The 23,987-nt window shown below is 40.7% G+C and overlaps 4 protein-coding genes across 4 annotated transcripts in view; 1 reads left to right on the forward strand and 3 right to left on the reverse strand.

The window, feature by feature from the left end:
• slc2a9l2 (solute carrier family 2 member 9, like 2) overlaps nucleotides 1-15,965 on the forward strand; it is a 49,759-nt gene extending 33,794 nt beyond the window's left edge. The window contains exon 14 of the transcript XR_007184666.1: nucleotides 15,942-15,965. The gene's annotated coding sequence lies outside the window, so the exon portion shown is untranslated. The remainder of the gene's footprint in view (nucleotides 1-15,941) is intronic.
• On the reverse strand, nucleotides 2,692-7,485 carry drd5a (dopamine receptor D5a). Its single transcript, XM_048188983.1, has one exon. The coding sequence runs from the start codon at nucleotides 7,291-7,293 to the stop codon at nucleotides 6,034-6,036; it is 1,260 nt and encodes a 419-aa protein (XP_048044940.1). The 5' UTR covers nucleotides 7,294-7,485; the 3' UTR covers nucleotides 2,692-6,033.
• otop1 (otopetrin 1) lies at nucleotides 9,214-18,613 on the reverse strand. The gene is made up of 6 exons (XM_048188975.1): nucleotides 17,356-18,613; nucleotides 17,141-17,277; nucleotides 16,916-16,974; nucleotides 16,462-16,592; nucleotides 13,165-14,042; nucleotides 9,214-10,681 (listed from the first exon to the last, which is right to left on the reverse strand). The coding sequence occupies exons 1-6, from the start codon at nucleotides 17,726-17,728 to the stop codon at nucleotides 10,511-10,513; spliced, it is 1,749 nt and encodes a 582-aa protein (XP_048044932.1). The 5' UTR covers nucleotides 17,729-18,613; the 3' UTR covers nucleotides 9,214-10,510.
• Nucleotides 18,614-20,386: 1,773 nt separating this feature from the next.
• On the reverse strand, nucleotides 20,387-23,650 carry tmem128 (transmembrane protein 128). The gene is made up of 4 exons (XM_048188984.1): nucleotides 23,470-23,650; nucleotides 23,187-23,334; nucleotides 21,174-21,335; nucleotides 20,387-20,841 (listed from the first exon to the last, which is right to left on the reverse strand). Exons 1-4 carry the CDS (start codon nucleotides 23,543-23,545, stop codon nucleotides 20,742-20,744), a joined length of 486 nt encoding a protein of 161 aa, XP_048044941.1. The 5' UTR covers nucleotides 23,546-23,650; the 3' UTR covers nucleotides 20,387-20,741.
• Between the last annotated feature and the right edge of the window lie 337 nt (nucleotides 23,651-23,987).

Below are 23,987 nucleotides of genomic sequence, written 5' to 3' on the forward strand. Positions count from 1 at the left end.
GACGCTCGTGAGCTGCGTTCAGATTCAGAGATTCTGCTGGATCCTGTTTGTTTGAATAAAAACGTTTGATGACAAAACACAATATTGTATAAAAACAAAAGAAGTCTCATTTACCTAAATGGATAAATGTGTGTGTGTGTGCCGGGTAAGAAAAGCCCCATGACATCACAAGTTGGCAGGAAGCAGATGGATCTCTTTCAGTGTCTGATTGCAGTGTAACAGGCTCAGGATCAGTGTCTCACACACACACACACACACACACACACACACACACACACACACACACACACACACACACACACACACACACATCTCATTCACTGCTCGGATTCAATCTACTCTCTGCAGTGTCCTTATCAAACAAGTGTGAATCACTGTAAAACACCCTTAACATGCTGAACTACAGTAAAACAGTGTGAAAATGCGGTTTGTGTATTAAAGCGATGCTGGAGTTTCAACAGCAGCACTATAGAACTGAAGCTCAGTGTGCTTCACGTGACGCTCAACACTGCACCTGAACTGTGATTATGCCGTGGTTACACTGCAAATAAATGATGTTCTTTCCCAGTACTAATACTGACATTTACTGGAGAAGCAAAATTACATATAAGAAGTCTTGTTTTCTGAGATTTTTTTTTGAATCAGGAACAAAATGTCATATATAAGGTCTAAAATGTTACAAACAAGCCGTAAACAGGCACAACATCAGCAGTCTGTTGTTCTGTGAACGATAAGTGTGTCGGTCAGTAGAGCTGCTGTCATTCCTCACTGCAACCAGAGCTGGCTTTAGCATTCTGGGGGGGGGGGTGACATTTAGAAAGTTATATGACATAAAACATTTCAGAAAAAAGTTCCATGACTTTATTTCTCGCAATTCTGAGTTTCCAACTTGGAATTCTAATTTGCAAATCCGAATTTCCGACTAGGACTTACGACTTGCAATTCCAAGTGTCCATATAAAGAAATAAAGTCTGAATTCCGAGTCGTAATCTCAGAGTTGCTAATAATAAAGTCTGAATTCTGAGTTATAAACTCAGAATTGTGAGAAATATAGTCAGAACTTTTTTTTCTGAAACGTTTTAGGTCAACTAACTTATAAATGTCAGAACTCAGACTTTATAACATGGAATTGCAAAAAATAAAGTCGGAAACTCGGAAATATGAGTCGGAATTCCAAGTCAGAAACTCTTGAGTTGCGAGAAATAAAGTCATGGAACTTTTTTCTGAAACATTTTATGTCGACTTTATTATTAGCAGCTCTGTGTTTACTGTATCTTTAAAGTCTGACTTCTGAAACAAGCAGTAACATTAAAAAGTTAGTCGACCTAAAACATTTCAGAAAAATAGTTCCATGGCTTTATTTCTCACAATTCTGAGTTTCCGACTTGGAATTCCGAATCACAATTCCTAGTTTTAAAATCTAGTTTATTTCTCGTAATTGCTAATAATAAAGCTAATAATTGTGTGAAATAAAGTCATGGAACATTTTTCTGAAACATTTTAGGTCAACCTTTGTAATACCAACTCGGAATTTACAACTCAGAATTCAGACTTTATTTCTTGTAATTCTGAGTTATAAAGTCTGACTTCTGAAACAAGTAGTAACATTAAAAAGTTAGTCGACCTAAAACATTTCAGAAAAATAGTTCCATGGCTTTATTTCTCACAATTCTGAGTTTCCGACTTGGAATTCCAACTCGCAATTCCAATTTGAAATTCCGAGTTTCTGACTACGAATTCCGACTCAGATTCTGACTCGCAATTCCTAGTTTTAAAATCTGACATTATTTCTCACAATTGCTAATAATTATTGTGTGAAATAAATTAATGGAATTTTTTTCTGAAACATTTTAGGTCATTAACTTTTTGAATGTTACTAGTTTCAGAATTCAGACTCGGAATAATGTGAGAATTGCAAGTTATAAACTTGTGAGAAATAAAGTCAGGATTGTGAGAAGAAAAATCAGAATTGCGAGATATAAATTCGTAATTGCCTTTTTTAACAAGCTTTCATACAGATCAGGCGTCTCGAATGTCTCAATTCTTGCTCACAAAACAGTTTTCACTGATCTGGAATTTGCCGTTCATAAAAACACTCGCTGAGACGGTGACAAAACACAGTGACACATGAATCACAAGCTATTGACCTGACACAGAGCTTAGCGGGATCTGTTTTATCTCCAGTAAGAAAGTGCATCATAATCCAGTATTTCATCAAGCGACGACCACAGGCTTCTGGACGGAACCCTGAACATCCAATGATCCGTAACGAAAGTGGAGAGATCCAGGATTATTTCACTGTTTCTGAAGGAAATCCATCTGAGATCACTGACAGTTCCAGCTCATATTCTGCTGAATTTCCTCATGACATTATCATCACATCTGAAGAGTCTCACACTCGCATCAAGATCATCGGGAACATCGATATCCGAGACAGACTGAATTACAGCCGCACAGCTGGAGCTGAATGATGGATGTGAAGCGTCTGCTGAAGTACTGATCAGAAATAATAACTTCAGAGAAATGCAGTTATTCAGCTCCTCTGTAACATCACGTTACTGGAGATATCAGTGCTAACTGCATCAGTACACTGAAAGAAACTGATTCCTGTCTTGTTTTCAGCACAAATATCTAAACATTCTTAAATCAAGACACATTTACTGGAGAAGAGAAACGACTGAAGATATGAAGTGTTGTTTAATGAAATCAATTCTACCATAATGAATTCTCAAGAGCGTCAGAGCCGAAATACACCTACATTTTTGGCCTCTTCGATCAACACAGGACAGACAACGTCCAGACAGAGAAAGTGCTCTCCAGTTTCAGTGAACACACACACACACACACACACACACACACACACACACACACACACACACACACACACACACACACACACACACACCTGACCTACTGAAACACCTGCAACAAGTACAAGATATGACATTTTAATGCTCATTTTACTGAAAAACATCTGTGCACATGACTGTTAGTGTACATTCAATTCATGTGTGTGAGTGAGAAAAACAACACCCACACACACACACACACACACACACACACACACACACACACACACACACACACTGCTCATGGTTTTAGCTGAACAAACGGTTCATTACAGTGAATCTACAGGCTTCGCTTATGTAAACAATAAACATTACAGTAATGAAACATCATAAAGCATCACGATATCAAACGTGTCCTGTAACAGATCTTCAGACATTCACGATCAAACACGACATGATGACAGCCTCACACCTTCATCAGCGTTTCTGTTTCCAGCACAAACATCTAAACGTTCTTACATCAACATCCCTTTACTGGAGAAGCAGAAGGACGGAACAGTAAGTCTTGATTTCTGATTAAAGTATCAAAATGAAGTGAGTTTCAACTAAGAAGGGGAAACAAGATGATTTTTCTGACTCCATTGGCAGATCTTTGTTCTTGATTTAATCATAAACTCACTTCATTTTAAGACTTTTTAAGATCTTCAGTCATTTCTCTTCTCCAGTAAATGTATTTAAGAATGTTTAGATATTTGTGCTGAAACACAAGACAGAAACACTGAGGAGGAACATGATTTTTCTGCAGTGAACAACAAATCTCAGTTCATTCATAAACAACGGCAGCATCACATGACCTCTAGAAAGGAATAAATAAATGCTTTTATAAAAGAGTTATGAGCTCATGTGTTGATTCTGGCGGGAGTCCCGCGCCTGCGCAGGTCGGTGAAGGGGGGGTACAGTCGGTCCGGTGGGCACTTGAGTGGTTTGGCATGTCGGGGCGGTCGGAGTCGGTCAGAGTTCTGGGATATTGCACTCGGTGTAAGGCCGTTCAGTTACGGACGGAATAAGGCCGCGCTTCTGTAGAATCTCTCCAGCAGGATTGAGTCGCGGACCGTGATGATGATGATGATGATGACAGAGGAAGCTGTGTTCGGATCTCATACTGTTTCTGCCGTATGTACACTGTGCAGTGCGCCACATGACCTGCTGCATTTGCCAAAATGTGCAACACGGTGTATCCCATAATGCAATGCGTTTGACTCGACCTTTCATTCGCAGCTGGAATCGGAAATACTGTCAAATATTGGAATGAAATGAGTTTCAATCCGGTGAAGTCGCATTTACACGTGGAAAACGATATGAAAGTTAATAACACAGCTAACAGGAAACGTTCTCGGAACGTTCTGTCAAGGTTCTCTCAACATACAAACGCTCTTCCAGTAACGTTAATAGAACGTTCATTCAATGTTATCCGGGCTTTAATGATGCTATCAAAACATCAGCACAAAAATATTATCTATACATCATTCTGAAACTTTTATTTAAACCATTTTTAAATGTTTCTACTTGTTTCAGAACGTTCAGAGAACATTCAAAAGTAACAATCCCATAATGTTTGAAGGATGATACATTAACATTCATATAACCATGAAAAAACGTTTTTAAAACTGGGTGTTTTGGATGTTCAGAAATTGCATTTTTGTAACTTAATGGGAACGTTGTCAGAACGTTCTTGAACATGTTCGCTGGGAAGGGGAGAGTCGAACTGAAAAAGCCAAAACATCTGATTTATAGATAATATCATGAGGTGTAGCAGAACACTCATGTCACGATTCAGTTTGATAAACAACACTGATCTAAAATTACTGTAAAGCCAAAATAGAGTTAAAATGGTATTTTTTTTGTAATTATTACTTCTCACTCATATGATAAACAGTACTGATCATTAAAATGCCAAATTTGGTAAGCTTGGATTTGGTCGCTGGCAGCAGAACAGAAATAATCATAATTCTGTTAGACACACATGCTTCACCTCTGACTGCACACGTTATAGTTACACGATATTTTACAGTATGTGTACTTACAGTGTACTCAATACAGTTCTGGTGATATGAGGCGAGTTCATGCGTTAGTACCTCATTATTACACTGTTATTATAATTGCTATAATAAGTACACAGTATGAACACATGTGGACCTGTAAAATAAAGTGTACTTACAGTTTTACATACATCATTTATTAATAATAATTCATATACATGGAAGCTGAGTATATTTGGTGGCACATTAAATCTGTCAGGTGAACCAGACACGATACATATTGTGATATATTGTGACACATACATTGTTACACCTCTAATGATAACATATCATATATCAGTTACACTTTATTTTAAGGTGTGATATTAATAACTACATGTACTTACTATAGGGTGAGGATTAGGGTTTGCTTTAGGATTAGTTGCATGTAATTATGCATAATTTATAGTTATTACTATAGTAAATACATGTAACAATAACACTAAAATAAAGTGTCTCACATCTGTATCTCTATATGGAATCGGTGAGCAGAAAGCAGGTCTCAACTTTCTCAGTGTGCTTATTTTTCATCATTTTGAATTCAGATGAAGTTATTTGGGTTGATTGTTCACAATATAATTCATTTGTTTTGTTTAGGAAACTTCCATGTGTGACGAGTGAACCGGAAGTGAGATCTAATATCTGTAAAGACTCTGGATTTCTGTCTTGTTTTCCAGTACAAATATCTAAAGATTCTTAAATCATGAAACATTTACTGGAGAGAAACGACTGAAGATATTAAGTCTTGTTTTATGAAAATTATTTTTAAAAACTAAATAAATAAATAAATAAGTCTTTGCTTAAAACAAGACCAAAAATCTGAATGAGAAATAGAGTCAGAAACATAATGTTAAAACAAAGATCTAATTTTTCAATATTTTCATAAACAAGAGTTCATATCTTCAGTCATTTTGCTTGTCCAGTTAATGAGTTACAGGGTTTCAGGCACTAACAGCAGTAAATGTCCTGCTTTAACTTCTCTTTTCTGATCGTGCTGACTGACTAAATAATAATAATAATAATAATAATCACCATCATCATATGATAACTGCGCGCGACTCACCGGCTCCACAGCAGCGCGGTCATGTGTCAACACCTGTACGCGCGACATACACCTGCTCAGAAACAGTATGCGAACACAGTCCAGCAGCGGTGCGCGCTCACGGTCAGCGGATGCCGTTCGGCGTGAACGGCGCGTGCCGCTCCGCACCGTCCGCCTCGCACTCCAGATCGCACACAGAGTCCGTGCACACGTCGTCCTCCTCCTCCTCGTTGTCGTCGCGCGAAAGCTGCGAGATCCGGTCGAACGTGTCGTCCACCACGTTCGGGATGATGTTGACGTACGCGCTCGCCATCTCCTTGTGGAACAGCGTGTCCTGGTTGTAGGACACGAGCTCGTTGCTGATGTTGACCGTCTCCACCGGAGTCCGGCAGCGGTTCCGGCAGCCCAGCAGGCTGGAGAAGCCCTTGCGGAACTCCGCGTTGAAGGCGTAGATGACGGGGTTCAGCGACGAGTTGGTCCAGCCGAACCACACGAACACGTCGAAGGTGGTGTCGCTGACGCACGGGAGGCCCGCGGACGGCTTGTTGTGGCAGAACGGAACCACGCAGTTGAGCACGAAGAACGGCAGCCAGCAGCACACGAACACGCCCATGATGATGGACAGCGTCTTCAGAACTTTGGTCTCGCGGTTGAAGTTCGTCTTCAGGCTGCTGTGGTGCGCGCACGCGAGCCGGTTCGTCCGGCAGCTCTGCGCGTGCTCGGCCGCGCGCTCCAGCGAGGCGATCCTCCGGATCTGGATCTGCGCGATCCGGTAGATCCGCGTGTACGTGACGATCATGATGGCCACGGGAATGTAGAAGCTGATGAGGGACGAGGAGATGGCGTACTCGCGGTTCAGGCTCGAGTCGCAGTTGTCGCCGTCGTCCGGCCCGGTGGCGTTGGACTCCGCGGCTTTGTGCCAGTCCAGCTGCACGGGGATGAACGAGATGAGCACGGACAGAGTCCACGCCGCGCCGATCATCACGGAGGCCACGCGCGGGGTCATCTTGCGCTCGTAGCGGAACGGGCTGCTGATCGCCCAGTAGCGGTCCACGCTGATGACGCACAGGTTGAGGATGGACGCGGTGGAGCACATGATGTCGAAAGCCACCCAGATGTCGCAGAAGGCGCCGAACGGCCAGAACCCGGCCACCTCCGCCACCGCCTTCCACGGCATCACCAGCACGGCCACGAACAGGTCCGACACGGCCAGCGACACGATGAAGATGTTCGTAACTTTAGTGCGCAGGTGGCGGAAGCGCAGCACGGCGGTGCACACCAGGATGTTCCCGAACAGAGTCCAGAGGATCAGGACGGACAGCAGGCATCCGGTGAGCGCGCGCCTCAGCATCTCCCGCGGCACGGGCTCGGTTCGGTTGGGCATGCTGGGTCCCGGCGCGCTCACGGGTCGCCATCGGGGGTGTGTGCGAGCGCGTGCGTTCGCGCGGTCTCCGGTGCCGGTGCGTCCCGCATTACGGACTATCAAAGAGGGAATCCGACACCGAGCGGGTCCAGATGATCCGAGCGCGCGGATCAGCGTGTGTGTGTGTGTGTGTGTGTGTGTGTGTGTGCTCGACGGTAGTCCGACCTCTCTGAGCGCCAGGGAACTGTGCACTGCTATTTTGAGCGAGAGCGAGCAAGAGAGAGAGAGAGAGGGAGAGAGAGAGAGAGAGAGAGAGAAATACACACATTCATGTCAATCTAGAAATGCAGTGAATGAATAAAAGAATCACAAGCGGAAAACAGCCTCACACACGAACACAATTCAATAATTATATTACCTTTTTCGTTGTTATTTTTGTATTTCATATTGTTTGCATGCTTCTGGTAATCCATGAAATATAATGCAGACGAGATGTGTGAAGTTCTTTTACCATCATATATATATATATATATATATATATATATATATATATATATATATATTTGACAAAATGCAAGAAAAATGACAAACTAAAACAGCATTATTTTCGTCACAGAGCGATCCTCATATGAGAGTTCACTGCTCGCGCGCGGGAGTTTTGCTTTGAAGATTGATTCATTCAAATCAGTGCAACAATACTCAATGAATGCAGCGGCGGACACGAGCGCCGCCCACAGGCGTTCACGCGCATCGGAGAATCAGACAACTGCACTTCAGTGCGACTCGATCCATCCGCAGTCTGTCAGAGCAGAGATCAGTCTGTGCTCGTGCTCGTGCTCGACAGAAAAGGTCAGGGATTGGACAGTGAACCGCCAGCGGCAGACTCAGATATGTGTGACTGCTGTTGTAATGTCACAGGCCTCAGGTGCTGCTGGAGACTCGAAGCGCGAGAAGATGCTCTTGAATTCACTCTGGGACTCAGTGTCGTGTGAGCAAACAAACATCCAGATGCATCCAGCCAGGGGGGATTGTGGGATTGCTGGAGCACATCTGTGTTTGAAGGGCTTTTCCCTCACTGATGTGAGAACAGAGGCACACTGACCCTGATCTTCACTGGGATCTGAAGCAGATCCTGCTCTTACTGTGACTCATTCATCAGTGATGATGATGTTCTTAAAGAAATTAATGTTTGTCTTAATCTGTCTTCATAATGAATCACCAACTCTGAAACCACTTTCTGACATCAATCAATCATGTTCTTCCTCAGTGTTTTCCAGCACAAATATCTAAACATTCTTAAATCAAGATTCATTTACTGTAGAAGAGAAACGACTGAAGATATTCAGAGAAATGCGTCAAAATGAAGTGAGTTTGAGCTTAAAACAAGAACAAATATCTGCCATCTTAGTATCTTCAGTCATTTTGCTCCTCCAGTAAATGTTTCTTGATTTAAGAATCTTTAGATGTTTGTGCTGGAAAACGAGAACATCATGTATCAGTTAATGTGGTTCGATGTTGTTCGGCTCCAAACATTCTTCAAAATACCTTCATTTGCTTAAAAAAATGAACTCAAATAGATGAGACGCCATAAATGATGATAGTTAAACTGACCTGAAATGTTTCATCTTTAGCAGGTGATGAAAACAACTGAAGAACAGACGGTTCCTCGAGTGTCTTCAGCCTGAAACTGAAGCTGATGCTTTAATAACTCACAGTCTGAATAAATGTTTAGATTTGACTTCATAATGAGCTTCGGCTTCAGAGATCTGCTGCGGTAAATCCAGCAGTGAAAGCGTGACGGTCTGAGGAATAAATCACACACAGCAGAACAAACACACGTTTATATGGAGAAACTGGTATTATAGTGAAGGATGAATGAGGCGATGATGAAGGAACGTTCAGGTTGATTTCATGTTTCAAAGAAGCTCTGAAGCCACTGGCCTGTTTACATCAAGAGGATTTATTTATTTGAAGATAACACACATTATTCATTTGTGGTGAAAGTGCATAAACAAACAGAAAAGGTTTGTGCCACAGATCTTCTCGTTGTGCTGCACTTGTGCGTTTCATTGTGTGTTTTGTTGCGTTTTTCTAAAAAAGAACAAAAAAAGGTTGATGATAAAGTCGTTTACTGTCTGCTGAACATCGACAGTCAAACATCTACATCTGAAAGAGAGCGATTTCACTTCGTTTCTGCTCAGACTGAAGAACTTCCTCCAACGGATGACGTGAGAACTTTCCATAATCACATTCAAGAGCAGGTGTGAGAACAAACCGCTGGAGCAGAAAGTGTGTGTGTGTGTGTGTGTGTGTGTGTGTGTGTGTGTGTGTGTGTGTGTGTGTGTGTGTGTGAAGAGCATCTGGACTTCAGACCGATTCTCCAAATCAAACAATCATCCTCCTGCAAAACCATGAATAATATATTCACTGCAGAATCCCAGCTGAACGTCCCATTAAATCCATAAATGCACGGATGAAATCTAATTTCTCTCCCTGTAGGAGCGTTTAAAAGCCGTCGGTCTCTCAGTCACGCAGATCTTCACACACACACACACACACACACGGGTGTGAGAACCAACAGAAATGCAGACGAGATACATTTATAACATATTTCAGAACGTGGGCTATATGTCACATAATGTGCTAAAGCTGCAGAAACACACGTCTGAAGAGAACGGAGCCGCACACGGCATGGGAACTGATCATTTCTTCCCACGATATACATATTTTTCCCGCACGAGGCTCCGCAGTACGAGCGACACAACGACACCATCTGAAGAAAATCGCTGGAGATCTCGGAGAGTCTCAGTTTTGGTATGATTCGTGTGTTTTATGTCTCAGAGTGTTTTCACGCTGCTTTTTCTCTAACAGACCGAGACAAACTACAAAAAAAGATTGAAAGATGAAGTACAATATGCACTAGTTTTAGGTCGATGGCCTGCAAGATTCAAGGATTTTCCAATCGGACAGTGTACTAAAATCATTCAGGATTCAATCCCGCTGGAGAACATCGTCCTTGTTCAGCTGAAGACGTGGTTTGTAAACATTGAGGAGTGTGTGAAGAATCTTCAGGCCTGAGAACGTCTTTAAGAGCCAATCAAATCCATGAGAACTTGATCAGATGATCATCACACACTGATCCCTCATTACGGATGGAGAATGACGGTCTGTAGAGTATTTGAGCACCAGATGAAGTCCGTACTGTGTTTCGGTCACGTGATTCATCCTCGACGCACGCTCAAACCTTCCTGAAGACTTCGAAGAGCGACGCCACCGAGTGCATGCGGTAGAAGAGGTTCATGGGAATGGCGACGTTCAGCACCGTGGTCCAAACGCTGAAGCCGAACGTCTCCTGCTCCAGAGCGTTGTCATACTGCGGACGGCAGCCGAAGGCCGGGAGAATCCACAACTGAACCAGAGAGAAAACATCACTGCTGTGGTTAGACAACATTCACCTGAACATGTCCATTCTGTCGTCACTTACTCGCTAGTTCAAACACGTATGAGCTTCTTTCCTCAGTGAAACACAAAAGAAGATGTTTAGCAGAATGTTCAAGCTGCACTGCAAAAATCATGTTCTTCCAGCGCAGATATCTAAAGATTCTTAAATCAAGACACATTTACTGGAGAATCAAGATGACTGAAGATATTAAGACTTGATTAATGAAAAATTCACATTTGAAGAACAAATATCTGCCAATGGGGTGAGAAAAAAATACTTAATTCAAAACAAAACACTGTTTCAGTCCGTTTAATTCAAAGCATAACTTGTCATAACTTGAGTGAAAATTGTTTCTATTCCAGTTTTCTTCAGTGTACGAGTAAATGACGACAGAATGTTCGTTTGTGAGTGATTGATCAGTTTAATATGGAAAGCCAATTCTGCCAAACACAGACAAAATCATGCTTTGGTAAATCATAATTATGAGACACTAAATCATAATTGAAATAAAAAGTCAAAATTATGACAGTTGAAATTGACAATCTACAAAATAATTATGACATAATTATGAGATACTAAGTAATAATTATGAGATAAAAAGTTGAAATTGACAGTCAAAAAATACTACATCATAATTATGATATAAAAAGATTTTTTTTATCTCAAAATTACTTAGTATTTCATAAGTATCTCATAAGTCACAATTATGAGATACTAAATCATAATTAAGATAAAGTCAAAATTATGAAATATTAAGTAATAATTATGAGATAGTCAAAATTATGACATAGTAAAAGATTGTGATTTAAAAAAAAATGAAAGTGACAAATTGTCATAAATTTGACATAAAAAGTCCAAATAATGATACTCGAAATTATGACATACTACATCAAAATTATGAGATAAAAAGTCCAAATTATGACATACTTAGCCATAAATATGAGACACTAAATCATAATTGAAATAAAAAGTCAAAATTATGATAGTTGAAATGGACATACTACAAAATAATTATGACATAATTATGAGAGACTAAGTAATAATTATGAGATAAAAAGTCCAAATTATGACATACAAAAAAAAAAATGAAAGTATGACATTGTCATAATTTTGACATAAAAAGTTGAAATTGACAGTCAAAAAATACTACATCATAATTATGATATAAAATTTTTTTTTTATCTCAAAATTACTTAGTATTTCATAAGTATCTCATAAGTCACAATTATGAAATACTAAATCATAACTGAAATAAAGTAAAAAATTATGAAATAAGTAATAATTATGAGATACTAAATCATAATTAAGATAAAAAGTCAAAATTATGAAATATTAAGTAATAATTATGAGATTATGATAATTATGAGAAATTTTGACATACTAAAACACTGAGATTTTAAAAAAATGAAAGTGACAAATTGTCATAAATTTGACATAAAAAGTCCAAATAATGATACTCGAAATTATGACATACTACATCAAAATTATGAGATAAAAAGTCCAAATTATGACATACTTAGCCATAAATATGAGACACTAAATCATAATTGAAATAAAAAGTCAAAATTATGATAGTTGAAATGGACATACTACAAAATAATTATGACATAATTATGAGATACTAAGTAATAATTATGAGATAAAAAGTCCAAATTATGACATACTAAGCCATAATTATGAGACACTAAATCATAATTGAAATAAAAAGTCAAAATTATGATAGTTGAAATGGACATACTACAAAATAATTATGACATAATTATGAGAGACTAAGTAATAATTATGAGATAAAAAGTCCAAATTATGACATACTAAAAAAAAATGAAAGTATGACATTGTCATAATTTTGACATAAAAAGTTGAAATTGACAGTCAAAAAATACTACATCATAATTATGATATAAAAAAACATTTTTATTTCAAAATTACTTAGTATTTCATAAGTATCTTATAAGTCACAATTATGAAATACTAAATCATAACTGAAAAAGTAAAAAATTATGAAATAAGTAATAATTATGAGATACTAAATCATAATTAAGATAAAAAGTCAAAATTATGAAATATTAAGTAATAATTATGAGATTATGATAATTATGAGAAATTTTGACATACTAAAACACTGAGATTTTTAAAAAATGAAAGTGACAAATTGTCATAAATTTGACATAAAAAGTCCAAATTATGATATCAAAATTATGAGATAAAAAAAAAAAAGTCAAAATGATTGATTTAGTATGTCATAATTTAAAATTTTTAAATCATACTTTTGACTTTTTAATATCATAATTATGACTTGGCATCTCATAATTTAAACCTTTTATCTCATAATTATGATTTTGCATCATAGTTTGGTCTTAATTACGATATACTAGTATATTTTTTGTTTCTTATGTGGCACAAACGAGCTTCCATAGAGCAGTAAACGCGCGTTTTGCGCCGCTTCTTACCGAGACGTTGCACATGAAGAGGAAGATGGTGATGTTCTTCAGGATCTGCCTCTTCCTCCCGGCCGTCACGTTGAGCCGGTTTCCCGCGGGAAGCGGACCGTCGGCGTGTTTCCGGCCGAAGCCCTGTCTGTTCTCGCTCTGCTCCGCGTCCAGAGGAGCGCAGCGCTTGTCCTGCGTCTCGTAGGCACGGTTGACGATGCCGTCGTACGGCGCCGTCACGGAGAAGATCTCGGGCGCCGCGGCCTCGTCCTCCCTGCGCCTGCGGTACAGCGACTCCACGATGAACAGGTTCTGCACGCACTTCTCCAGCACCAGCAGCAGCGAGTACGCCAGGCAGGTCCAGCGGAAGCTGGGAGAGCTCCGTCCCGCCGCGGCCGCCGCCGCCACCACGCTGCACCAGGACATCAGCCACGAGCCCAGCGACGAGCCCAGCAGCAGCTCCGTGTCCAGCGTGCGCGACGGGTTCTGACCCGTGTCCATGGGCCAGTCCTCCACCCGGTACACCAGCAGGCCGGCGCCGCTCGCGCCGCACATGCAGGCCAGCATCACCACGCCGTAGCAGTAGAACATGGAGATGGCGGCCTCGCGCGTCTGCTCCGACTTCTCCACGTGGATGAGGTAGACCACCAGGACCGTGACGGAGCTGGCCAGCGCCAGCAGACCCAGCAGCGGCCCGAGCAGCAGACCCGGACTGCGTGTGCTGGGGCGCTTGCGGTTGCTGTGGCGGTCCAGCGTGCGGCCGATGTTCTTCCACATGACGAACAGCATGGCCGAGACGAAGATGTGGTACTCGATGTTGAAGGGGTACAGATAGTAGAGGCTGGTGGAGAACATGGAGCAGACGCTGGTGGTGCAGTTACAGTGAGGCTCCACTTCCACTGCAGACACACACACACACATCAGATTATGCAGAAACATCTGAAAATAAGCATGTCGAATGGAGGTTCTCGTCACAGATCCACTTTATCACTTTATATTCCTCAGTGTTTCTGTCTTGTTTCCAGCACAAATATCTAAACATTCTTAAATCAAGATACAGAGAAATTACTGAAGATATTCAGTCTTGATTAATGAAAAATTATCATTTTTCTGATAAGACTTCATATCTGAAGTCATTATGTTTAGATTTTAGTGCTGGAAAACAAGATAAAAATACTGAGAATGAACATTTCTGGAGTGTTAAAATATAGAGAGAATGTTCTAAAATATAGAGAAAACTGCATTAGTTAACATGAACTAACAATGAAAAATACTACAGCATTTATTCATCTCACCCCCGCTTTCACAGACCAGGCTTAAGTTAGTCCCAGACTAAATGCATGTTTGAGCTGTTTTAACTAAACTTGCACTGACGGATCTTAAAACAGGTTTGAGTCATTGTTTTGTCTCAAGATGAACACCAGAAATTTATTTTTCCAGTGAACTAAGGCCTAATCCATCTGTGATAGTTTGTTCATTTCAACACTAATACATTATTAAAATAAAAAGTTGTATCAGTTAATATTAATGCACCCGAGTGAACGTGAACTAACAGTGGACAGTTTGGTTTTAATTAATTAATATAAACAAAGATAATAAAAAAAAAATACTGTAACAAATGTATTTCTCAGTTAATTAATGCACTAAAATAAGGTCCACTAGTTAACGAAGTGTGAAGTGAAATGGGAACTAATGTAAAATGTAAAGCGAAAACAGTGTTATTATTTGTGGAAACGCATCATTAGAAGAGAGTCAATTGGAATTTACATAAAATTAGAATTGAAAGAAATCCAATAAACAGAGACAAGAATGACTCTCTGACGCCATCTAGAGACTGAGTCGATTCAGTTCAGAACAAAACTACTGCAGACCAACAAAAACTTCTGCTTCCTGATCAGAATAAGAGAATACAGTCAAAACTGTGAGATATTCTTATAATGTAAATCAGCTGTTTTCTATGTGAATATATAGTAAAGTGTAATTTATTCCTGTGAATTTTCAGCATCATTACTCCAGTCTTCAGTGTCACATGATCCTTCAGAAATCATTCTAATATGATGATTTGATGCTCAAGAAACATTTATGATTATTATCAATGTTGAAAACAGTTCAGATTTCTGTGGAAACATTTTATTTTTCAGGATTCTTTGATGAATAGAAAGAACTCACTGAATCTTGTTTTGAACAGTAAATGAGTGTTTCAGTTTCAGCTTTAATGACCATTTCACCTAAAATCCTCCTTCTGTCATCATTTACTCAAAGCTGTCAGGATATCAGCAGCTCTAGATCTCTAACCTGTTAACTGTGAAGTGTTTCAATAATATTTTCATAACCATCACACATTTTTGAAGTGTTACTGCAATAATCTTCTTTAAAAAGAGAACAGTCTGTTCAGTATTAAAGCGTTCAGATCTGACCTCAGAACAGTTCATCATACGTCAGTCTATTGAAGTTGGTTTAGCAGCACGTCTTGAGTTACCGTCAGTTTAGGATCGATTGCTTTTGTTGTTGTGTTTGTTTTGTTCTTCGAGCTGTTTTCAGACAAAAGCGTCCGCAAAATGAACAAGTGATTGTGATGTTTCTCAGAACTGATGAATTCAGTCACGCCACAGAATGAGTTCAACAGTGACGTGACAGCTGACCACACACACACACACACACACACACACACACACACACACACACACACACACACTTTCCCCAAGTAACTAGTAAAGCAATGCATTACTTTTAAATTTAAAACAAAATATATAAGTTACTTTTTCACATGTATTGACTGACCGCTGAGAGACATCGAGGTGTGTGTGTGTGTGTGTGTGTGTGTGTGTGTGTGAACATGATGCTTACTGTAGACTAGTGCTAGACTAAATGTGAACATACATTTACTTCTACTGTATCTTATTCTTCAAACCAGATCTGCAGCACAGCTGAAAGGCTTGTTTGAGCAGCGCCCTCTACTGTACAAGAGTGAATCTGCATTTCTCTCATCCTGAGGATTATTAATTTCACTTTTGGTGTGAAAGGGCCTTACATTTGCCAAAAATAGATCTTTTTTTGTTGTTATAAAAACAAACGAACAAACAAACAAACAGCCCAGACGAGGAAAAGTAACACAGAAGTAATTCAACACGTTACTTTCCATAAAAAAGTAACTAAGTATCACAATTAGTTACTTTTTTAGGGAATATTGCAATATTGTAATGCACTACTTTTAAAAGTAACTTTCCCCAACACTGCTCTCACACACACACACACACACACACACACACTCTCTCTCTCTCACACACACACACACACACACACACACACTCATCTCACCTGTTGAGAAATTGGCGTATCCCAGTGCGATCAAGCGTCTCCGGTGGTTGTTGAGGAAATGTTCGGCCTCCGACATCACTCCATTACACCAGAGCAGCAGGTTCGTGAAGACGGCATGAATCACTCCGAACCTGCTCAACACACACACACACACACACACACACACACACACACACACACACCTGCTCAGAGATGGACAGAGACTACTGAACTTGTAAGCCTGATAATAAGAGCCTTACAGTCAGATTACAAAATCTGTTCTTGTTTGTGTAATGTCGACTCTTGGTGTGTGTGTGTGTGTGTGTGTGTGTGTGTGTGAGTGTGTTTGTGTGTGTGTGAGAGAGATCAAACACAGCTTGTGGAGGAGCTTCAGGAACAAGATTTATAAAGAAGAATATAACTGCACACTCATAAATGTATTAGTTAAATTATTATAATCAAGCATCTGCTGTACCTTTCGAAGGTTTCATATTTCTTGATGACGTCTTTGATGTGGAACCAGAGGAAATGCACCTGCGATCAGAGCAAACCCAAACATCAGTGAAGCTGAACTAATATTCGCAACATTCACAGTTATTGAGCCGAATAATGTCTTTACATCTGAAACTGAAGAACTCTGCAACATTAACTGCTGTGAAACGAAACAAATCAAGCGCGTGACAGATGCGCGCTCGCTCACCTGAGAGATGGTGTGCAGCGCGTGGATGATGGGATAGACTCCGAGCACGGCGGAGATGCAGGAATGATAGCCGACGAAATAGCCGATGCGGAACGCGTCCATGATGAGCGACAGTAACGCCAGCATCGTCAGCCCCCCTGAACGGCGACAATCAAACAGACAATCATTCTCACGCTCACAGAGCAGGGCGTCAATTAAACGCGCTGCTGACGCACCTCGGATCCAGCTGGTGCCCGCGTGCGCGTCTCTCTCCGGCAGCGGGCTGCGCTCGCGCTCCCTCCGGATCATGTAGCAGAGCATCCACACGAGCTGCACGAGCATCAGCACCGTGATGAAGGTCAGCAGGTGCTCCTCCTTCACCGCCGGCCCGTGCTGCGCGAGCGCGAGCATCACGGACACGCCGATCAGCAGCAGGTTGGTTCCGTACTGCGCGCTCAGCGTCTCCGCGTTCTTCTGCGGGTACCGCTTGGTCAAACTCACCTTGAGCTTGGAGAAAAGTTTCTTTTCTGCGTCCGAGGACGACGACGAGGAGGAACTGGGGCCGTACTTGTTCAGACACATGATGTCCAGGCCGCTGTGCTCCACCATGGTGCCGGATGAACGCTGTCGGAACGCTGTCGGAAGCTCGCCGAGCGGCGGACATGCTCAATGCGCGTCCATGGCGCGCGCAGCGCCGCTATATACCTCCTAGAAAGAGCAGCAGATTAACGCGGATTGAGTTTCATTCATCTGTGAGCCAAGCGATGCCAAGAACGCGCACGCGCCAAGAGCCGCACAAAACTTCACAAAACGTCCGTGAGTTGGTTCGTCCAGACGCGCGCGCTCCTCACCGCGTCTCCGCTCGCTCTGGCAGTCTAGTCATCTCTCCGTCAGATGTGAAGCTCCAGTGAACTTTTCCTCGGCCTCTATGACTCAAGAGAAGCTTTTAGGATCTCGGGTTTCACTGGTCAAAGGCTCTTTATGGACGCCCCCCTTTGTTGACCGCGGACTCGTATGACGGCCTGCATCGGATGTACAATCAGAAGAATGTGGTCAACACGGAATCTGCGTGCGGAAATAAAGCCGGATTGCGAAACGCGGGTGAAATCAGACACAATCTCTCCTTGTCGAAGCACTTGAAGAAAAGTTTTGCGAGAACGAACCGAATTTGACGGTGTGCTCAATTACAGAGAGACCCACAATTAGATGAAACCGATCCGGGCCAGAGAGCCGCAACAAAAGAGCTTCTATTATAACGGCTCTGACCTGGATTAACATGCGCACAAACCCGCATCAGCCTCAAATCATCCCGTTCATTCGCTCGCGCTGGAGCTGCACACCGAGATCAAAGGTAGACGAGACGCACGCGCTCGCTTCCGCTGACCCTTGATAAAGTCCGACACAGATGCGATCACGCGCTTATCATCATCATCATCATCATCGGCACACAGAGCCATTCTCTCATAATGTCATCAGCGCGCAGTTTGATCAAGCAGCGCAAGCGCGTGCACAGCTGGAGAACCCGAAGCGCGCGCTAATGGAGTTTCTGTTATAATTCGGGTCCTAATGAGAGAAACTGGAGCTCATGTGAAAGTCTGCATCAGCACACACACGACACGTGCAGACGCGCTGCATTTTATGCATTTGTTAAAACAGTCTGTCATATAATAACCTTTTGCTAGTCTATATGAAATGACAATAAAGCGATAGGCTCCTGTTGCTATAGTTACACGAAAGTTCGCACGCGCCTAAAATTCAAATTCTGCGGATTTGCTACAATTAAAGTAACAGATCTACACAATTTATCTTAAAAAATACTATTTTGTTTCTTAAAGAAACTTAATAGCCAAGACAAAAAAAAATATTAAAGGGTTAGTTCACCCAAAAATGAAAATTCTGTCATTAATTACTCACCCTCATGTCATTCCACACCTGTAAGACCTTCATTCATCTTCAGAACACAAATTAAGATATTTTTGATGAAATCCGATGGCTCAGTGAGGCCTGCATAGCCAGCAATGACATTTCCTCTCTCAAGATCCATTAATTCATAACGCTCCGAAGCTTCCTGAAGCAGTGTTTTGAAATCGGCCATCACTAAATAAGTCGTTATTTTGTTTTTTTGACGCACCAAAAATATTCTCATCACTTTATAATATTAATATTGAACCACTGTACTCACATGAACTGATTTAAATATGTTTTTAGTACATTAATGGATCTTGAGAGAGGAAATGTCATTGCTCAGGCCTCACTGAGCCATCGGATTTCATCAAAAATATCTTAATTTGTGTTCTGAAGATGAATGAAGGTCTTACAGGTGTGGAATGACATGAGGGTGAGTAATTAATGACAGAATTTTCATTTTTGGGTGAACTAACCCTTTAAGCCTATTTGGGATCATTTACTGCATTGTGACAAGATGACAATTATACACTTAACATTCCAATTACTGTGAGAAAATTCTTCAACATTATTAAAATTGCAACATATTAATTCTTTCGCCGCCAGCATTTGATAACTTTCACAAAAAATGTAATGTGGCTCAAGAATATTTAGATGTATGAATATCTGAACATGCAATATAACGAAAGAACAGAACCTCTAAAACAATCAAGCTTCATGCTCTTTTTAATCAACACTTGAATGTGGGAAAGTTTCATTTGTAAAAGCAACACTCTGAAGAAAAACTGAGAAAACCATTTGGGTTTTTTCAAAGAAAACAAAGTCAGCAATGCTTTCATCGCTTGTTTCTGCTTCTTGTTTTCCCGTGTTTTGATCTGGAGATTCTGTACTCTTTCAGAAGATGTCACAGCGCCCCCTACCGTATAACAGTGGAAACACGGATCACTGGAAAAGTCTGATAACGGTGGGGAAAGAGTTAATTCATCAAAGGTGGATTCAGACTGAAGTAGTTCTCTAGTTAAAGCAGTATCCGTCTAAACTAACGATTTTAGCGACTACAGTTTAAATGAATTGGAAGTTAAAGCAATTGATTTACATATTGTTCTACAGAGTCCCTAAAGGGACATGTGATGGAAGAAATATGAGATGGGAGGAAAAATACGTCAAAACTTTTGTTCTTTTTTTGCGGGTGAAAGCAAAGTTTCTCGAGGGAACGCAGAAGCATTGACAAATCATTGTTCCTCCCATCTCATATTTTTGGATCAACCCTCCACAAACTCCTATAGAGGTTATATTACACCAGAAATGTGAATTTGGACCCTGTTAAGAGGATCTGATGAGAGAAAGAAAGAAGATTCCATGTAATACAAACATCTTTTATTTCATCAGCTGATGCATTTGGTTAATTACATTAAAACATGATATAAAACACAAGTATCTTGAGTTAACCTCTCAAAACTGAGCGTTTTAAGGTAATATAAAGCATTTTTAGAAGACACTGGAATCAGGAATGTACAGGACCTCAAAGAAAACATCCTGTTTACCTTACAAGATTCCCAAACGTCCTCATTCAGGAAACCCAAACACAAAATGTCTTTTGAAAAGGGAGAGATATGAATGAGGTCAGAGGTCAGCTGGAGGTCACTGATGTTCCGTCACAGGTCAGCTGACCTTCATCAGGTTAATACACACACACACACACACACACGTGTGTGCTTCAGCCCAGCAGTGAGATCAGCATCACCACACCCATGAACTGAGTGAAGAGGATCACAGGCGTGAAGAAGGACCAGACCGGCCACAGAGCCATGTTCAAGCTGAAACACATGATCATCTGCTTTAAAATGACAGGAATGAAGCTTTTCCAAACTTTGAATCAACTGAACCAACTGCTTCGTTAAATGATTCAGTGTTTCGAAGTGTTTGAATCTCCACACGCTGGTCAGAACGGTGTAAACTCAAACCAAACATGCATTAAACACCTTTACAAACCAGTAACATGTTTTATTGAAATCATTTAATTCCACTAAATATGAAATAATGTGATAAATAGAGCTTGTTTTGTTTGTTTTATGGAGAGCCTGATTAATCAGGCCAATAATTCTTCTGAATCACTGACAGTTTCGAAGCTTCATGAAGAGCGTCTGACCTGCAGGACGCGGCGATGAAGGCGGCGGTGGTGACGGCGGGGACGGCCGGATACTCCTGCTCGTAGTGTTTGATGCCTCTGAACCACTCCAGATAAACGATACAGAACGCCGCCAGACTGAGACACAATCCCAGCAGCACCAGACCCACGGAAAACCACCAGCTGAAACACAGACGGAGCATCAGGACATTCCCAAACACTCCGCAGAATACGGCTGTCAGTCCTGTACGAGAGTCCTTAATCCGGTTGCGTTCACACACGGTACGGTTGTTCACGGGAGTGACAACAGCATTCTGTAACCGAACTCACACCCGTTTCAGGACTCACAGCCGCATTCTCAGAACATTCGTGCCGTGTGAACAGAACCGGACCGGACAACTGTCACGTCACACAGAGAGAGAGAGAGCCGAAATCCCAAAAACTGACAGTGTGAACGTGGCCTTATTTCTCAAGATTGCTCTAAAGACAAAACTTCCTGAAAAGAATGTTCTTAAAAATCATCATAAATTCATCAAAAAAAATTGTTCTTAAGAAAATATTTGAGAACATAAGATTTTTTTAAGAGCGGCACTTTCTTACGTAAGAGATTTTGGCAACACTTTACATTCAGGTCCCGTTAGCTGACAGTATTTATTAATCTTTGTTAAAGGGTTAGTTCACCCAAAAATGAAAATTCTGTCATTAATTACTCACCCTCATGTCATTCCACACCCGTAAGACCTTCGTTCATCTTCAGAACACAAATTAAGATATTTTTGATGAAATCCGATGGCTCAGTGAGGCCTGCATAGCCAGCAATGACATTTCCTCTCTCAAGATCCATTAATGTACTAAAAACATATTTAAATCGGTTCATGTGAGTACAGTGGTTTAATATTAATATTATAAAGAGACGAGAATATTTTTGGTGCGCCAAAAATTTTGTGCGCCAAAATATTGTGTTTTTATAGTAGAAAGGCCCATCCAGGGACGGGAGTTGAAAATTAGCACTTGCTATAAACTCTATGTGCATCACATCGGCTGCAAACTTTGTTCTGTAACTATGTTTGACTGCATTGTCCCTGTCAAATAAACAAATAAAAAAAAATAAAATAAAAAATAACGACTTATATAGTGATGGCCGATTTCAAAACACTGCTTCAGGAAGCTTCGGAGCGTTATGAATCTTTTGTGTCGAATCAGCTGTTCGGAGCGCCAAAGTCACGTGATTTCAGCAGTTTGGCGATCCGAATCATGATTCGACACACTGATTCATAACGCTCCAAAGCTTCCTGAAGCAGTGTTTTGAAATCGGCCATCACTAAATAAGTCGTTATTTTGTTTTTTTGGCCCACCAAAAATATTCTCGTGGCTTTATAATATTAATATTGAACCACTGTACTCACATGACCTGATTTAAATATGTTTTTAGTACATTAATGGATCTTGAGAGAGGAAATGTCATTGCTCAGGCCTCACTGAGCCATCGGATTTCATCAAAAATATCTTAATTTGTGTTCTGAAGATGAACGAAGGTCTTACGGGTGTGGAACGACATGAGGGAGAGTAATTAATGACAGAATTTTCATTTTTTGGTGAACTAACCCTTTAATGTTAGTTAATAAAAACACAACTGTTCACGGTCAGCTCCGGTCTTAAACATAATATTAACAGATACAGATTTTGATTTGAATAATAATTCAGTGAATATTGAAATTAACACGAACTCAGATTAATAAATGCTTTATAAGTATTTTTCATTGTTATCATTCATTAACAAATGGAAACATAGTGTCAAGTGATTCCAAAATTTCTTTCCTAAGAAGATTTTTGTGAATCTCCTGAGTAACTTCTATAGAGTTGAGTAGAGTTCAGAGTGTGTGTGTGTGTGTGTGTGTGTGTGTGTGTCACTGTAACCAGAGCGCTATAATCTCTATTGTAATCCAGGATCAGACCACATGAGAGAGAAAGAGTGTTTCAGGGGTTAGTGTAATAAGGTTTTCACTGTGCTCAGATCAGTCAGGTTATAATCACCTGTGAATGTCACTGTGGTTCAGCACGACAGAGAAGAAATCCACATAGTATGTGAGAGCGATGGATGCCAGAATCCAGAAGACAGAGTGTCGGTTGATCCGAGAGGAAGACTTCAGCTTCTCCTCCTCATCCTCATCAGGACCTGCAGCTGCACAACATCAACACAACATCATCAGACACACTGTATCTGCACAAACACAGACACACACACGACACGACACGCACAGAGTCGAGCAGAGTTTGACACGCATTCAGATGAAGATATTCAGTGTGTGTTTCTCACTCTTTTTGTCTTCTTCTTCTTCTTCGTTTATCTTAAATCGCCGCCGCACGTTCACAAACTCACTGAACTCCGCCATGATGCCCGGTGACGTCACATTCAAGCGGCGGCCGATCCGTGACGCGCGAGATTCAAGTGAGTCGCTGACGGTCGAGATCCGATTCGAATCGGACTCGTTTCACTTCTCGCACTTGGTCATCGTATTTGAACTGAACTGAGAACTGTAGTTTTGCTCGCAGTATTCATTTCTGATATTCAACATACAAGACAAGTTCAGTCATATTTCGTATTTAGTTCAGTTGAAACTTATCAATTTAGTTTGTCATAGAATGGAACATTTTGACTCATTTTGATAAACATAGACATATATAGATATTTAATGATCACTGATGTTTTGTGGCCTTTTATTCTGTGCCCAAATGTAAAAATCTCAAATTCTGAATGTAGAGGATGAGTTTAGTCCTTTAGATTAGATTATATAAAACTGCTGATCTGGTTTTGTTGCTCACTTGCAGCCCATT

The sequence above is a fragment of the Megalobrama amblycephala genome, linkage group LG4 (assembly GCF_018812025.1).
Source record: "Megalobrama amblycephala isolate DHTTF-2021 linkage group LG4, ASM1881202v1, whole genome shotgun sequence".
Lineage (NCBI taxonomy): Eukaryota > Metazoa > Chordata > Actinopteri > Cypriniformes > Xenocyprididae > Megalobrama > Megalobrama amblycephala.

What these genes read in the sequence shown, in the direction of transcription:
- drd5a (XM_048188983.1), bottom strand. Translation starts at nt 7,293, where the DNA reads ATGCCCAACCGAACCGAGCCCGTGCCGCGGGAGATGCTGAGGCGCGCG.
- otop1 (XM_048188975.1), bottom strand. Translation starts at nt 17,728, where the DNA reads ATGGTGGAGCACAGCGGCCTGGACATCATGTGTCTGAACAAGTACGGC. An exon ending in CGCTGCACACCATCTCTCAG is followed by an intron (nt 16,975 to 17,140) that starts GTGAGCGAGCGC and finishes CTCTGATCGCAG; the next exon opens with GTGCATTTCCTCTGGTTCCA. An exon ending in ATACGCCAATTTCTCAACAG is followed by an intron (nt 14,043 to 16,461) that starts GTGAGATGAGTG and finishes GTGTGTCTGCAG; the next exon opens with TGGAAGTGGAGCCTCACTGT.
- tmem128 (XM_048188984.1), bottom strand. Translation starts at nt 23,545, where the DNA reads ATGGCGGAGTTCAGTGAGTTTGTGAACGTGCGGCGGCGATTTAAGATA. An exon ending in AACCACAGTGACATTCACAG is followed by an intron (nt 21,336 to 23,186) that starts GTGATTATAACC and finishes TCTGTGTTTCAG; the next exon opens with CTGGTGGTTTTCCGTGGGTC. An exon ending in TTCATCGCCGCGTCCTGCAG is followed by an intron (nt 20,842 to 21,173) that starts GTCAGACGCTCT and finishes CATGTGTTTCAG; the next exon opens with CTTGAACATGGCTCTGTGGC.